At 39.5% G+C, this 13,839-nt stretch overlaps 1 protein-coding gene across 3 annotated transcripts in view; it reads left to right on the top strand.

Annotated features, from left to right (window-relative positions):
* Nucleotides 1-13,082, top strand: part of gpat2 (glycerol-3-phosphate acyltransferase 2, mitochondrial) — a 116,958-nt gene extending 103,876 nt beyond the window's left edge. For all 3 annotated transcript variants that reach the window (XM_063897907.1, XM_063897909.1, XM_063897908.1), the window contains 11 exons: nt 1,921-2,051; nt 2,167-2,237; nt 2,481-2,641; nt 2,783-2,886; nt 4,670-4,854; nt 5,932-6,009; nt 6,321-6,443; nt 9,549-9,669; nt 9,915-9,983; nt 10,318-10,373; nt 12,544-13,082. In XM_063897907.1, the coding sequence (XP_063753977.1) occupies nt 1,921-2,051; nt 2,167-2,237; nt 2,481-2,641; nt 2,783-2,886; nt 4,670-4,854; nt 5,932-6,009; nt 6,321-6,443; nt 9,549-9,669; nt 9,915-9,983; nt 10,318-10,373; nt 12,544-12,660 (1,216 nt within the window). In that variant the 3' untranslated portion in view covers nt 12,661-13,082. The remainder of the gene's footprint in view (nt 1-1,920; nt 2,052-2,166; nt 2,238-2,480; nt 2,642-2,782; nt 2,887-4,669; nt 4,855-5,931; nt 6,010-6,320; nt 6,444-9,548; nt 9,670-9,914; nt 9,984-10,317; nt 10,374-12,543) is intronic.
* Nucleotides 13,083-13,839: the final 757 nt, after the last annotated feature.

Genomic DNA, 13,839 nt, shown 5'->3' on the forward strand with positions numbered 1-13,839 from the left:
CCAACTTTTAAGATTCAACTTTCCTCTAAACCATGAATCTGGCACAGAGAAGACGCAAGCTCTGATGAGAGTTTTCATCCTCTTAGACTCAGTCCAATTACCATCAACATTACACAGTCTGCCAGTGAAACAGATAACAGATAGAAAAAAATAAAGCTCAATCTCTGCTTGGCTTCTGACAAGCAAAGTAGCTTCTCCCTTCATGTGTTTAATTCCTCTGAGAGGGCGGGATGCAAAAAAAAAAACAGCAGGAGTGAAATAGATGGCAAGTAATAGACGAGATGAGTTGGAGAGTGATAGTTAAATTGGATTGTTATCAGCATGTGAGCAGTTTTAGTTCTTTGTGTATCCCTACATCATTAACATAATCTGGTACTCAACACTGTGTCTCTGCCATGATTACTCATTCTGCTTGGCTGCCGAAGTCTCCGCGTTTGAAGCCTCTTTTGTATTGTCATGTATAAAAATGCAGGGAATGGGAGCTTTGTTGTAATGAAAATGAAAAGTCCTCACACTTTTATCCAGAGGAGCACACACTTACTTACGGTTAATATATTTGTTGGAATGAAAAATCGGACAGTCTGTTGGAATTGAGTAGTACCAGAGCCAGATACGACTGCTCTCTTGGATACACTACTGTATATCTCACTCGCACATACAACGCTGAGATTAACAAATATCCTGCTCATATCCTTCCAGCTAAGCAGCTCATAAAGTGTATTGCACACACCTACATTTTTGAATGATGTAGCTGCTGTTTTATGTGGGTAAGACTACAGCTTTATTATACCCTCACATCCTTTTACTCCTCTGAAATATCCTGTCTTTTGCTCAACTCTCATAATGGCCATTAAGAGTTTACTGGAAAAACAGCTATTTCCCTTTTCTACTTACAAATGGCATGAAAGAACAAACTGATCATCACTGAAAATGTCCATGTTATAAAATTAATGATGTCTTTCGATTCTTCTTTTTTTTTTTTTATTCAGCTGGAGCAAATAATAATTATCCTTGATTACGACTTGATTTGTTATGCAACTCCCTTGACAATGAACCTAATTTACTGCAACAGATTCGGATGGAACAAGGCCAACTGTGGATCTCTTTAGTTAGTACCAACTGTGTTATCCTTCTTTTTAGTTGTAATCCTCAACATTACCATCCTGGTATATGTTGCCACAGCTGTGAATACTGTGGTATCAGCTAAAAGGCTTTAATACACAAATACAGCTTCTAGTGTATCTGCAGCCAAACAACAAACAGTTTGAATAAACAAACTCAATAATACTCATCATGCTTAGTGGCTAGTATTCTTCCACACCACAGCAGGATGCAGTTGAGTTGGTTCACCTTCTGAGGAGTTGGAGGTGTGCAGCTCCTTATCTATCGTCTCGCTTCGTCTGCACCTCCTCGTTCCAGTACTCCCAGCAGTTACTAAAACTAAAACAACAAAATGCTAACCACGTTTCATTTTTGGACACATTGTTGCTAAATGATTGCTGTGAGTGGAAACCTAAGTGGTAAATTATTTGCATTTATATATTTGCAATATAAAACACCTCATGTCAGCATGTTTGGTTTTTATCAGTAGTGACTTCTACAGCTCTGATACAGCATAAAGGAAGGAAACAGTGAGGCTAAAATTGCACTTGAACTTACTCAACCACTAACAATGAAAACAAATGTGTAGAGTGGTAATCTATCCATGGATCCATCCATCTTTAATCTGAAATCTCAAGCTAATACTTGAGCATTGTGGGAGCTTTAGCTAGTAGAGAGGTAATGTAAGTAAATGCTAACCATACTGTGAGTAGTATCATAAATGAAGTTTGACTAAAACAGTCAGTCAGTCGAAATAACCATAACATTTCTGTAAATTATTCCTGACATGTTTTTTTCCTCCATCATGTTTTATTCAAGAACTGACAGTGTGGTTGGGCGGAGGAGGATGTCGTGGCTTCTTCCATCTCCTCATTATGCATCTGAACTCAAAGAGCCAGCTGATCCAGAGAGAGACCTGAGCACCGCCGTCATCCTCCACCTCCTCTTCTGTAGGTCCAGGATTATGTTCCCCTGCTGACTCCTGTAAACTCATCTTAATAAGCTTTTGTTTTGATGGTATGTAAATTGTACCGCGTTATCTGCGTGTGTGTGTTCTCTCTCTAGCTGCAGCCTCCTGCTCGGCTGTGATGTCAACCAGTCTGGTGTCCAGTCTTTTGCTGTACAGACACCACAAGGTACATGCATCAACCCTGTGTTGATGTGTTTGCTGAATAATTTCCCCGCTGGTGCTGTGAGACTTAAAATCCGCCTCTACCCCTCTTAAGATCCTTCAACACTCCAAGAGGCTCATAAACAAAATTGGTTTCCGTGCAACTTTATTAGAGTGTGACAGTGATTTCCTGCGTCACCAGTCCCCAACTAACGTCACCAGATGGTTAATACGCCGAACAAATCTTCTCCTTCCCTCTCCTCCGCAGGGTGTGAGTGCCTCTGCCCTGTGCCGGGATGTGGCCTGGCTCACAGAGGAACTCTTGTTCAGAAACAAAGATGTTGGTTTCGGGGGGAGTTTGGAGGAGGTTGTCCGCTCTGCCCTTTCTCTGCTCGCCCCTCATCTCATCATAGCTGCAGCGCCGTCTCAGTTGGTTTTCTGTCTATCAAAAATATAAACAAAGATTACCGATAAAAGCTGTGGAACAAACTTGTGTTGCTTATCAAAAATCCAATTTCCCTTTCTGTAAAACCTCTGTCTCCATTTCTGTCCTTGTGTGCCTCGCTGCAGGAAAGACCTTTTCATTGTGCCCTGTCCTTCTCTTGCTGCCACACTTCACCTTACCCTCCACGCCCAGATGGTCACACACACCTTTATTTTGGAAGCTGTTGGAGGTGAGTGTGTCTGCATGCATGTACTGTCTTAACATTTAAGCTCAAATATCATGTTGCGACCTTGTGTTCCACAGCTAATTTATTTTCCGTAGGAGGCCTTGGCTCGGACTGTTGGCATGTCAGTGTGGAAAATCTGTTTGAAACATGACATTATAAAGTTAAAGTACCTAATATTCTGAATGCTCAAGGCATGCTAAGCCTTGAGCAGTGGAGCACTTTACACGCAGCAGCTCATTTCATCATTTTAAGCTCTCTAGCTGGTTTCTGTTTCTTCTATAAATTGCTGTATGATATTGTATCCTGATTACCTGTTCCTGTTGTGAAATATGTGTGAGGTGTAAAGATGATATATTTCATTGTTACACCTTTAGTAGATGTATTAGGCAGGACATTATTCAGCAGAATAATAGGAGACCTTTCTTAGACTAAAAGACTTGGATTAACTCAAACCAGGCATTTCCAGGTTAACTTTACAGTACTTTGAAAACAACAAACAATTTAAAGTTAGTTTTGTAATCAGAGCGGGATGGTTGTCATATATCTAGTTTCATTAAAGAGTTACTAATAATCAAGCAGCTTATTTACATTTGCATCTTAATCTTGAGACCTGAAAATAATAATATTTACCAACTTAAACCAAGTCTCCTGGAGGAGGGAAGATATAAAATGCATTGCTGAAGTGTTCTTGAGTCAAGATAGCCTTAACATTAATAATCTAAACATTAACCAAGGGTTTTTAGTCACTCTTAAGTTACCTTCACCCTAATCACAGTTCATTTTCCATAACACAATCTTTCCCTCATCTTAACCAAATGCAGATAGTGCTGAAAGCAAGACATTGAAAAACACTGAACATGTATATATTTTTTTTGGCGCTCTTATTGGGCGATGGGGTTGGAAACAGCATACTTTGTATGAGTGATATATGATAATAACCTAATGGCAGGAAGCCCAGAAGTGTTGTATCAGCTCATCCATGAGCCATGAGCTCTCTGTATAAATACACTGTCCTGTTTGTTTCTAGATGCTAACAGACACACTGGGGCCACAGATGCTGTTGACCCCTTTAACTATGAGGTTTTTTTTAGCTGGTTTTTAAAAAAATGATATGGACTTTTGAAGTACAGGAAGCTGCTTCACCTTTATGACTCATTGTTCCTCTATGACTTCTACCGGAAGTGAAGCTGGTAGGCAGTGGGCTTTAAAAGCCTCTTTGTCACCGATAAATACATGCTTACATCAGAAGGTAGAAATGAGTTCTCCGGTATATTGAGGGAATTACATTTAGTTGTATAATATGCAGTATTGGAAGATGTTTAGATACAATTCTTCAGTCAAAACATACTCTGTTAATAGTAAAAGTATTAGCATTTCCAAATCACATATTTTATTTTAATAATTTAGGCATTAAACATTTCATTTCTTTAGTGGAGCAGCTGATTGTATTTTTTCCCCGTCTGTAAATGTACTCTGCAGATATTGTAGCAAATGTAGGGACTAATATAAGAAAACTAAACTCAAATGTCCTCCATCCTCCGTCCTGGTTTGTGTTCACTAGGTTTGTATTTTGAAAAAAATCTGTGGCCTCATTAGTGACACAAACAATATGTGATGTTAAGACTTTCCCATCGGCACATGAAAGCAGGATAATGGGGATGAAAAGTAAAAATAAAGACGCAAGCCCTTGATCTTACTTAAAATATGATATCAAACACTGGAATTCTCACAGTGTGTATGAAGTATTAGAGCAAATAATCAAGTGTGTGTGTGTGTGTGGGGTTAGCGTGTGTGGTGTCAGCCATGCTGTGCGGGGTGGTGTGCAGCGGCATCGGCAACAGAGTGACGAGTGACAGCGTGGACGGAGAGCGGGTCAGCGGTGACATAGAGTTTGATGTGCTGCTCTCTGAGTCCGAGCTGACGGAGAGAGCCCTGCAGCTCTCCCACCTCCTGCCTCCGGGCTTCCTGCCAGTGAGTATGAATTCATATCACACAAACACCCAGTGTGTCTCATTCAATGGATGTTTAATGGAGCTGAATAGCCATTCATCCTGCTCTGCTGCCTATATCTCAGGCAGAGAGAGGTTTTAAATTGTGTATGTGTGTGTGTGTGTGTATATCTGTGTGTACGTGCTCCATCAGACTGACTTAAAGGGCTCCGAATCCGAGCCAGAAGTACTTTTCATTTCTCTGTTAGCTCAGCTCTCAGTTAAGCAGCTGCACTTTCTTGTCTCTTCTGCTCTCAGCTATGTTTCTCAGCCCATTATTCTACGAGAAGTATCGTTCCTGGTATTATCTTCCTGCCGGCCATCCTTCATTGTCCTCCTCTGATCTCTGCTCTGTCTTCACGACTAAACTCGTGCTCTCTGTCAGCTGAACTTCAGAGAGATGCGACGGGCTGAAGCCGTTTGTGCCTCTAACCTTCCTTCTTATTTATCTTCTTATCTTTATCTCTCTTTTTTCTTTCAATGGTTTGATTGAGCTGCACTGATAATGCCTTAGTATTTATTGTTTTGAGCGGACCAGTTTATATTAGGGAGTGTAAGATGGAAATATTTCTAGTATGTGGTATTAGTAAACGTTGAGTTGAAAGTCCAGACATTCTCTCTCTCTCTGTCTCTCTCTCTCTCTCTCTCTCTCTCTCTCTATCTATCTATCTATCTTACTCTGAATTCAAAAACTCAAAAAACTTTTCTGTCCTTCTGTCCTTTTCTTTTGGCTCAAGTAAGGATTTAGCCATTTTGCTCAGTGAGAGGAATAAGGTGGAAGACTCTCTGCACTGTGATGCAAAGATCATTTCCATTTGAATGCCAAAGCCCAGACTAAAAGCAATAATAATGAGAAAGAATTTTCAAAAACAGATGGTGCTTAAGATGTTTAGTGGTCTGTGGGGAAATACAAATAGTTTTTGGAGATGATCAATATGGTTCAATTAAATTTTATTATGTTTTTCTTTCCTTGGTCGACTTTTAAAATATCGTTATGAGCAAATTCGGTTTATGTTTCGTTATCTGTGTCAATTCTCTTTCTCTTTTTTTCTCTCTCCAGCCTTGTCAGTCATCACAGAGTTTCGCTCTAGATGCCATCGACAGTCTGGTACGCTGTGGCATCCTGATCATGGAGGAGGTAAGATCATCATGATTTTGCCAGCTGTACACCACCTGGCCTGCAGCAACCGACAGCCACACAGTGAGAGAGAAGCTGGTGAACATAGTGGAGCTAAACTGGAATGATATAAAATGAATGGATGCAAAAACTGTAAATATCCATCTTTATTGTTTGTGTTGAGTCCATTGTGTAAAATTCCGACCTGAATGTTTTTTTTTTTTTAACAAAATGAATTATACATTCAAAACAAACTGCACACACAAAGGAGATCATGATGGCCTCACTAGACCAAAAGAGATGTAGTCCGACATGCTGCTTTCTGTTGGTAGATTCCCAGAGACTTCCCCATCTGTGATTTCTTGAAGAGGGACAACTATCTGTCCTGGGCGACCTCTGACGAAATGTACCACAGCGACTGTAATGTGGAGGAGCAGGAGCTGCGTTCCTACAAGGTACACAATTTTTTGCTGGCCAGCTCTGGCTTACTCACATGCTTTAGGGAATCTCCGAAGGTTATATAAAAGGAAAAATGTCCCATTACCAGAAACACCACATGAAAAAGAGCTTTGAAGCAGCTAAATCTCCACTACAAAAGCACATATAGAGCTGAGTCACTTAACTTGAATACCAATTAGCAGAAGGTTTCATCGTTAAAAGAAGCCTGCCTGTCATCGCTGATGTATGTGTGTTCAACACAAGCAAGCAAACTTCCAAAGGGACCAAACAGCCAGAGCAAAGGTTCAGGTGCGTCGTTCACAAACCCTGCAAAGTGACTTTGAGGTGCCTCAAGAGCAACTGCACCATAGAGAGCAGCAATCAAAGCACAGTGATAAGCATAGACATACACAGCTTATGGGTAATATGTTCAGCATGTCAAAATGCAACAAACAGAATATTAAGTTAACATTCAAAGGTTCAATTCCTTACGACTAAACAAATTGTAATAATGACACTCAGTGTAACAAAGTGTTACAGCAAGAATATAAGTAAAAACGTGCAGATGTTTCCACACAGATTATCTCTATAACACAATGCATGTGTATTTGCACAGCACCTTTTAAAAGAACAAGGACATTCTGAGTGCATTACATCAGAAAGAAGGTCAGACAGGTTTCAGATCATCAGATGAGCATAGTCACGAGGCCAAACTCCAAACGCATTTTGCTGCAATAAATGTTTAAAACCTTGATGTGGCTGTTCTGACTTAACTTTACATACAAATTTTAAAAATAGTGACAGTCCACAAACTAAATATAACAAACTCTAAAAAAAAAAGATAAGTGATCAGGCATTCAAAAATATCATGATGGTAAACTTCTAGAAACAAAAACATGTATCACAAAATGCTACACAGTTATAATAAACATGGCATTGTCCTACAATGGTTGTGGCTCATGCACAAATGCAATTCTTAAATCAAACTCAGGTATCTTAGCTTATTGTGTGTTTTTTTTTCACAATTAGTGTTGGATGGGTTTGAATGATTGGTCATGTGATCTTTCTCCGTCTCTTTCTACATACAGTATACATAGGTGTTTCACTTACCCTAATATTTTTCTACATGGATATTTAAAATAAAAACACTGTCACTTTGAGAGGATTCATCCAAAGAAGTTATTTTGCCTACCTGTGCCTCAAGGTCTTACTAGCTCAGTGAAACCAGCACCGCCTACACACTGGTATAGAAGCCTCTCTCTGACTTCAGCTTCGTCCTGTGAGGAAGGGACTGTTTACACAGTTACACAGCTTTACTCTTCTACTCTAATCTTTGGACTTTCTCCATCCTCTGCAATCACTTTTCTCCTCCGCTGCCCTCAGCTCAGGAGCGATGACAAAAAATAATTGGCAGTGATCCAGGTTAAGTTGCTGTAAGATTTGGTTTTAGAGAAAGCCTGGTGTTGTGTTTGCTCAATGTTTGAGGATTGTTGCCCAAACTTTTTTTAAAATCATTTGGTTCACTTTACATGTAGAACTTTTTCAAAGGCCGTTTCCTAAAGGCACTTAAATGTTTTATTGCTTATTGTGTTTTTAAATATTATATTTTAAATCTTCTCAGATATGCAAGCTTAAGAGAATGTTTTTCTTCCAGTTGTCAAGGGTGTACAAGGTTGAATACATTCTCAAGAATTACAATTTATGACCTGATTTATGAACCATTTTTCTCTATTTCAAACCTTAATTCTTTATATCATTTACTTTCTATACAGATCAATCTGATGAGCTAATGTATAACTGTATCTATCTTCACTAAAATATTCCTTTTTGGCTTCTTTGTGCAATTTATATTTCTAGTCTTGCTTTTTTGGTTTGCCCAGATCTGGTGAGTGCATTTGGTCCACATGCACATCCATTACTTTTAGTGCACATTTAGCTCGGCAGTCTCTGCCTACTGTTTATTAACTCATCACAACATCAGTTATTATGCTATGTTAGCTTTAAAGCTATTCAGTGCTGCAGAGTACTGTAATTATTGTTTTAACACTGAGTTTAAAACTAATTGACTAAATGGCAACCGCTCATTAAAACATTGTAGAGTTCCATTCATCGCCACGCTTCATAAAATGTCACTCAGTAAAAATTGATAATAATTCTAAGATCAAAACATCAGCCCTCTAGCAATTACAAATACAGTCTGTCACAGTTTATCTGCTGCAGTACTGCTATGAGCATGCAGCCTTTAAATAACATTTTATAATGGATTCAGTATAGCTGTGTAATGACCAAAGAGTACAAGAACAAGATCAACTACACTTAACAATGTAACCTCTGCACTCATATATTTCAATGTTACATTATTATATTGGCCCATAAACATATTAAACTATTCATAAGGGGATTTAATGAACCCCTTGTTTCTCCGCCTCCTTCAGTCATTATTATTTTACAAGAACCAGATGCACTTCTTTAAGAGCGTGTAGACAAACCCTGATTTACAGCACTTGTCCACAGAATTATTATATAGAAATACATACAGAAAATATAAAAGAATATACAGATACATTAAACATGTCTATAGGGGTAATAGGTTTAAGCCTATGTTTGATACCTCTATTCAAAACAATACAGTTGTGTTTTATTTTCATTTCAGTAGGTAGAAAAATTGCAATATGCATGTCCTTACACATGTATGGCTGGACTTTTGTAACAGCACACTGCTCTTAAGGTCTTCTAAGGACATCTTTATTTGTGTATTTTGACTATTAGGGCATAAGATTATTGTGATGTGTTTTGAGTTAATTCTTCCATCCCTACTACTAACAAAAGCTCAAACGTGTAACTGCATTGAACCAAAATACAAAACCTACTTCACCAGCACTGAGTTTTAAACCTGGGACACCCACATGAGAATGTGATGCTCTGGCAAGTTTCAAACTTTTGTAATATTGTGCCTGTTTTCTGAAGCCTTATTCTTTTCTAGGGCTGAATGAGCAACTGACAGCAACTTCTCACTATGTGCTCACTGTAACAGAAAATGCTCACTCATTCCTGCTGTCCCGCCTTCCGGATTTTGACATTTTTCGACCGTTCCTGCTTCCACTCTCTGTGTATTTTCCCAGATAAGCCACCCGAGTCAGTATCCAGAGATGCTCTTCTTCCTCTGCAGAATGCTCGCTGGTCATCTGAGGGCGCTGTGCTGGACCACTGCCGCTCTGGAACTCATACACACACCTCTGCCAGGTTTGTGTACTGTATGCTTAAGAGAGAGTCACCATTTCTTTTTGATTGGCTATTTCTCTTGGATCAAAGATGGTGTTAATGTTTCCCCTTAAGCCATTTGTAGCCACCCAACAGCCATCAATGTACCTTTATAGCATCTCCCTGACGTATGAAAACGTCATATATAATTGTCTTTGCAGGCTTTCATCATTTTGCTCTGTGTAATTCATTTAATTGCGTCTATTTTTCTTAATTTTCTGCTGCAGAGTCAGAGTTTATGGCTCAGATACAGTCCTACCTGCGTGACACAGCAAATAATAAGAAGCAGAACTATGGTGAGCTCGCCCTGACACAAGAACACACACACACAAATATCTTCCCTTCGTTGGTTTCTTAACTTTGAATGCTTGCCAGCTTGTCTTCTCCCACTGAGTCAGCGTTTGTTGTAACATTCAGCAGAGATTCCTCGCTCACCTCTCAAGCTTTTCTCTTCTTAAAAAACATGAGACAATCAGAAACTACCCAATTGACACCCTTCAATAATGCACTGTATAAAAATCCCGTCAGTCCCACTGGTGATGGTTTTGTTCTGTTATCCCGACTTGGTTTTTCTATATTGGATATTTGTCTGTTCTTTTGATTCATGTGCCTTTGTGCCATATCTCACAGAGAGCTGCTCGCAGGAGGCTGCACACACTGCTGTTAGATCACTAATAGACCTGGGGGTGAGTGACAGCCTCTACCTGTGTGTGTGTGTGTGTGTGTGTGTGTGTGTGTGTGTGTGTGTGTGTGTGTGTGTGTGTGTGTGTGTGTGTGTGTGTGTGTGTGTGTGTGTGTGTGTGTGTGTGTGTGTGTGTGTGTGTGTGTGTGTGTGTGTGTGTGTGTGTGTGTGTGTTTTTCTAAATCTGTCTGTCTGCAGAGAATTACAGCTCGATTCAAGACTGAAAGTTAATGCGCAGTCCAACTCTATTAAAAAGTTCAGTTTTAACATTAGTCAGTTCCTTTGCGAGTCCAACCCCAAATCGCATTTAATCAATCAATTGCTGGCGGCATATTTTAACAATATTCTGGAGCTTTGAGCTTGGCGTGAACAGGAATCCAACCACATTTAGCTGCAACTTGAGAGAAACTGAGCCTGACTCAAGTCAGCCACATCCAATCATGTTTGAGGTAGAAATGTCACTCTTTAAAGAGAATTCACTGGACCATGGACACAAAGTGATTTAAATCACATATGGGAGAAGTGTACTACAAGCCACACTTAGTTTTAGCCTCCAGTCCTTGATGTGATGCACATTTTGCTCTTTAAAAAGAAAAATACAGGCATCCTTTAAGCCTGTAATCCTTCTATTGTTGTTGTCTGTCGACTTTACATTTACCTATAGCTGTAACTGATGTAGTTCAAATTCCTGCAGGATCAAAAAATGCCTATGAACTATAACACCACTGGGATCAGTAGTGAACTGAATACTCATTTTGACATATATTCATTTTACTCGAGTACTTTCTAATGCATTAATGGTACTTTCTAAAAGTATACACACAGTATTCAGAGTAGGTCACTAGTGTTTTGGCAGCACTTCTTCACAGAACCAAATAGTCATGAAATGTAGAAATACTTGTATTTGTTACAGATGAAACTACCCAGCGGATATGAGAAGTATAACACTTAAAGTGAGCTTGAAATGCTAGTAGGTGTATTTAAAACCTCTGGACAGAGCCAGGCGAGCTGTTTCCAGTGTTTATACTAAGCTAATATAGTTGCCTGCAGGCTATAGCTTCATATTTACAGAACATACACAAGTGTGGTATTAATCTTCTCAATTACATTTCAGCAAGAAAGCAAAAAGGTTTATTGCACAAAACAGTTTTGGGCTTTTACTTTAAGTGGAATTCTTTTTTATGCTATTTAAAATGTTGAATGCTGGGAAACTATTACTGAGGATTCCTCAGTGACACATTTCTGGTTTTAACTGTGGGCTGTGAGGTGACCTGATATGGAAACAATTCACTAGGCACAATGAATCGAGCATTTCACTTTGACGAGACCAGATAACGGCTTCACATTTATTGCTGCAGTCGATTTCAAGTCTGTGGACGTTTGTTTTTCATACAGTGCAGGAAGTAAAGCAAATGGTCTATATGAGCGTCTGGTACCGCCATCTGCACTGACTCTGCAAACAACAGCAAGGAATCTTAAAAAGGAGAAGGGCATCAAAGAACTGAAGAGAAATAGGGGAGCAGCTCACTAAAGCCTCATTACCCATACTTATATTTCTCCTTTTAAGCACATATTCTCATCTCTTGCACCTTAAAAAAGAATAAAGAGTCTACATCAATCAGTCTCCTCTATAAGTCTGCTGGTCAGGAATCAATGGCGATAAAATAGAGCATCATTGACCCAAATACAGTATCTGCAGGGATCTCAAGAGGCCATTATTAACTCTCTTATCGAGGTTATCAGTCAGAAATGGTTATCAGGCTTGTCGTTAGGATCCTTTTGCTAATTCCTCTCCTTGATGTCAAGTCAGCTTGATATCTGAGATCTGCAGGTCGAATCGAAGGAGAAATGTGTGTAATGCATCCACTCGAAAAAGAAAGGAGAGCGCTATCTGAAGTTTGGCTCTCCTATTTCGCCTCATTATTTCATACTGAGTGAATAAGGTGGTTCAATGCTATCCATTAAACATCTTTGTTTTTCTCTTTGAAGTGTTCTTGTTTTGAAAGGTCTTGTTTTTATCTCTGTTAGCACTTCTTTGTTTTTTATTTGGCCTTGTGCAAAAAGCACTAGAGATAAGAAAAGCCGCGAGGCTCGAACACAGTGTTCAAATAAAGGCTACTAAACAAAAAGCATAGTGGAGTGCTCTGACATTGCTTTGTTTATGTTCGCTTCAGGTCATCTCGGAGCAACGTCAAAAAGGAGGCGTCTTCCTGGGCGTTGTCCCTTTGTTCCAGTTGTCAGAAAACCGGCAGAAGCTGCATGGCTTTATCTCCCAGTACCTCTACAATTAAGCTGTTTGACTGCAGCGTGACTCGGGGGCTGCACTCTGCTTTGTTGTGCTGCAAAGTCTGAGCTCATCCTTGTGTCAGAGAGGCTCATGTTCTCTGTTAAAAAAAGATTCATGCTGAGCCGGGACGCTCGCTCCTTTAGGTTAATTGCATTTTGATTTTTGAGTGATGAGACCCTGATTTTAAGTTTATCTTTAGTAATAGCATTAGCATAAAGCCACAGGAGACGAGGATTATGAAGTCCCTGTAATCAGCTGTGAGGTCTCTGCGCAGCTCGTGTTGGGACCTTGTTTATGTTGTAATGACGGCCGCACAAGTTTTCTTTGTAACATGTACATCAAGCTTTGTTATGTTTGTTCTAGTTTGTCACAAGTTAATCAGTTCACCAATGTTCAAACTGACAATAAATAAGTTCTTTATCTCTTCATTTGCTCGACACTTACCAAATTAATATAAAACGGTTTACAGCAGTAAATGACACACTTATTATTCCAAAAGACTTCCAAACAGCCCATCGCTGCTCTCATGCGGAATGTAGATCTGTGTGCTGACTCAGGCCTCAGGAGAGACGGGTCAACGTTGACCTTTTGACTCTGAGACAAATCAATGCCTCACTCTGAACAGGATGGACACCTTTTCTCTGGCAGGCATTAATATTTGGTTGTTCAGAGCCGACTGTTTGTACAGGCAAGAGTCACTGTGGCTTTCTCTTTGGATCACAAACCACAGCTGCAGCTGATTGGCTCTCATCCACCGTGATGCTCTACTGCCACCCAGTGATTAAGCTTCACACATGCCTCACTGGAGCTGGGGCTTCAATCCGAAATACAGATGGGTGTTTAGTGTGTGTGTTCGGGTGTACTAAAAACAGTCAGTATAGGAAATAAAAAAGTATAGCTTGTTGAGTGCGTTGTCTCTCAATGCACTGCAAACATGAAAAGAGGAGCTGCTCATTTAACTAACAACTCAATATAATTTACTGTCGGTATAAAAATGTGAATTACATTGATTTTAATCATATATTAAAAGCAAGTAGTAGTATACTGTAAAGAGTATTATTTATAACATATTTTACACAATTACTGTGTCGTGTTGGGACAGTTTACGGTTACACTTTTATCCAGTCTAATATTTGATTCCTACACTAATTCGTACCTAATGAAGGTCATAATATTCACAGTT

Source organism: Eleginops maclovinus, chromosome 12 (genome assembly GCF_036324505.1).
Source record: "Eleginops maclovinus isolate JMC-PN-2008 ecotype Puerto Natales chromosome 12, JC_Emac_rtc_rv5, whole genome shotgun sequence".
NCBI lineage: Eukaryota > Metazoa > Chordata > Actinopteri > Perciformes > Eleginopidae > Eleginops > Eleginops maclovinus.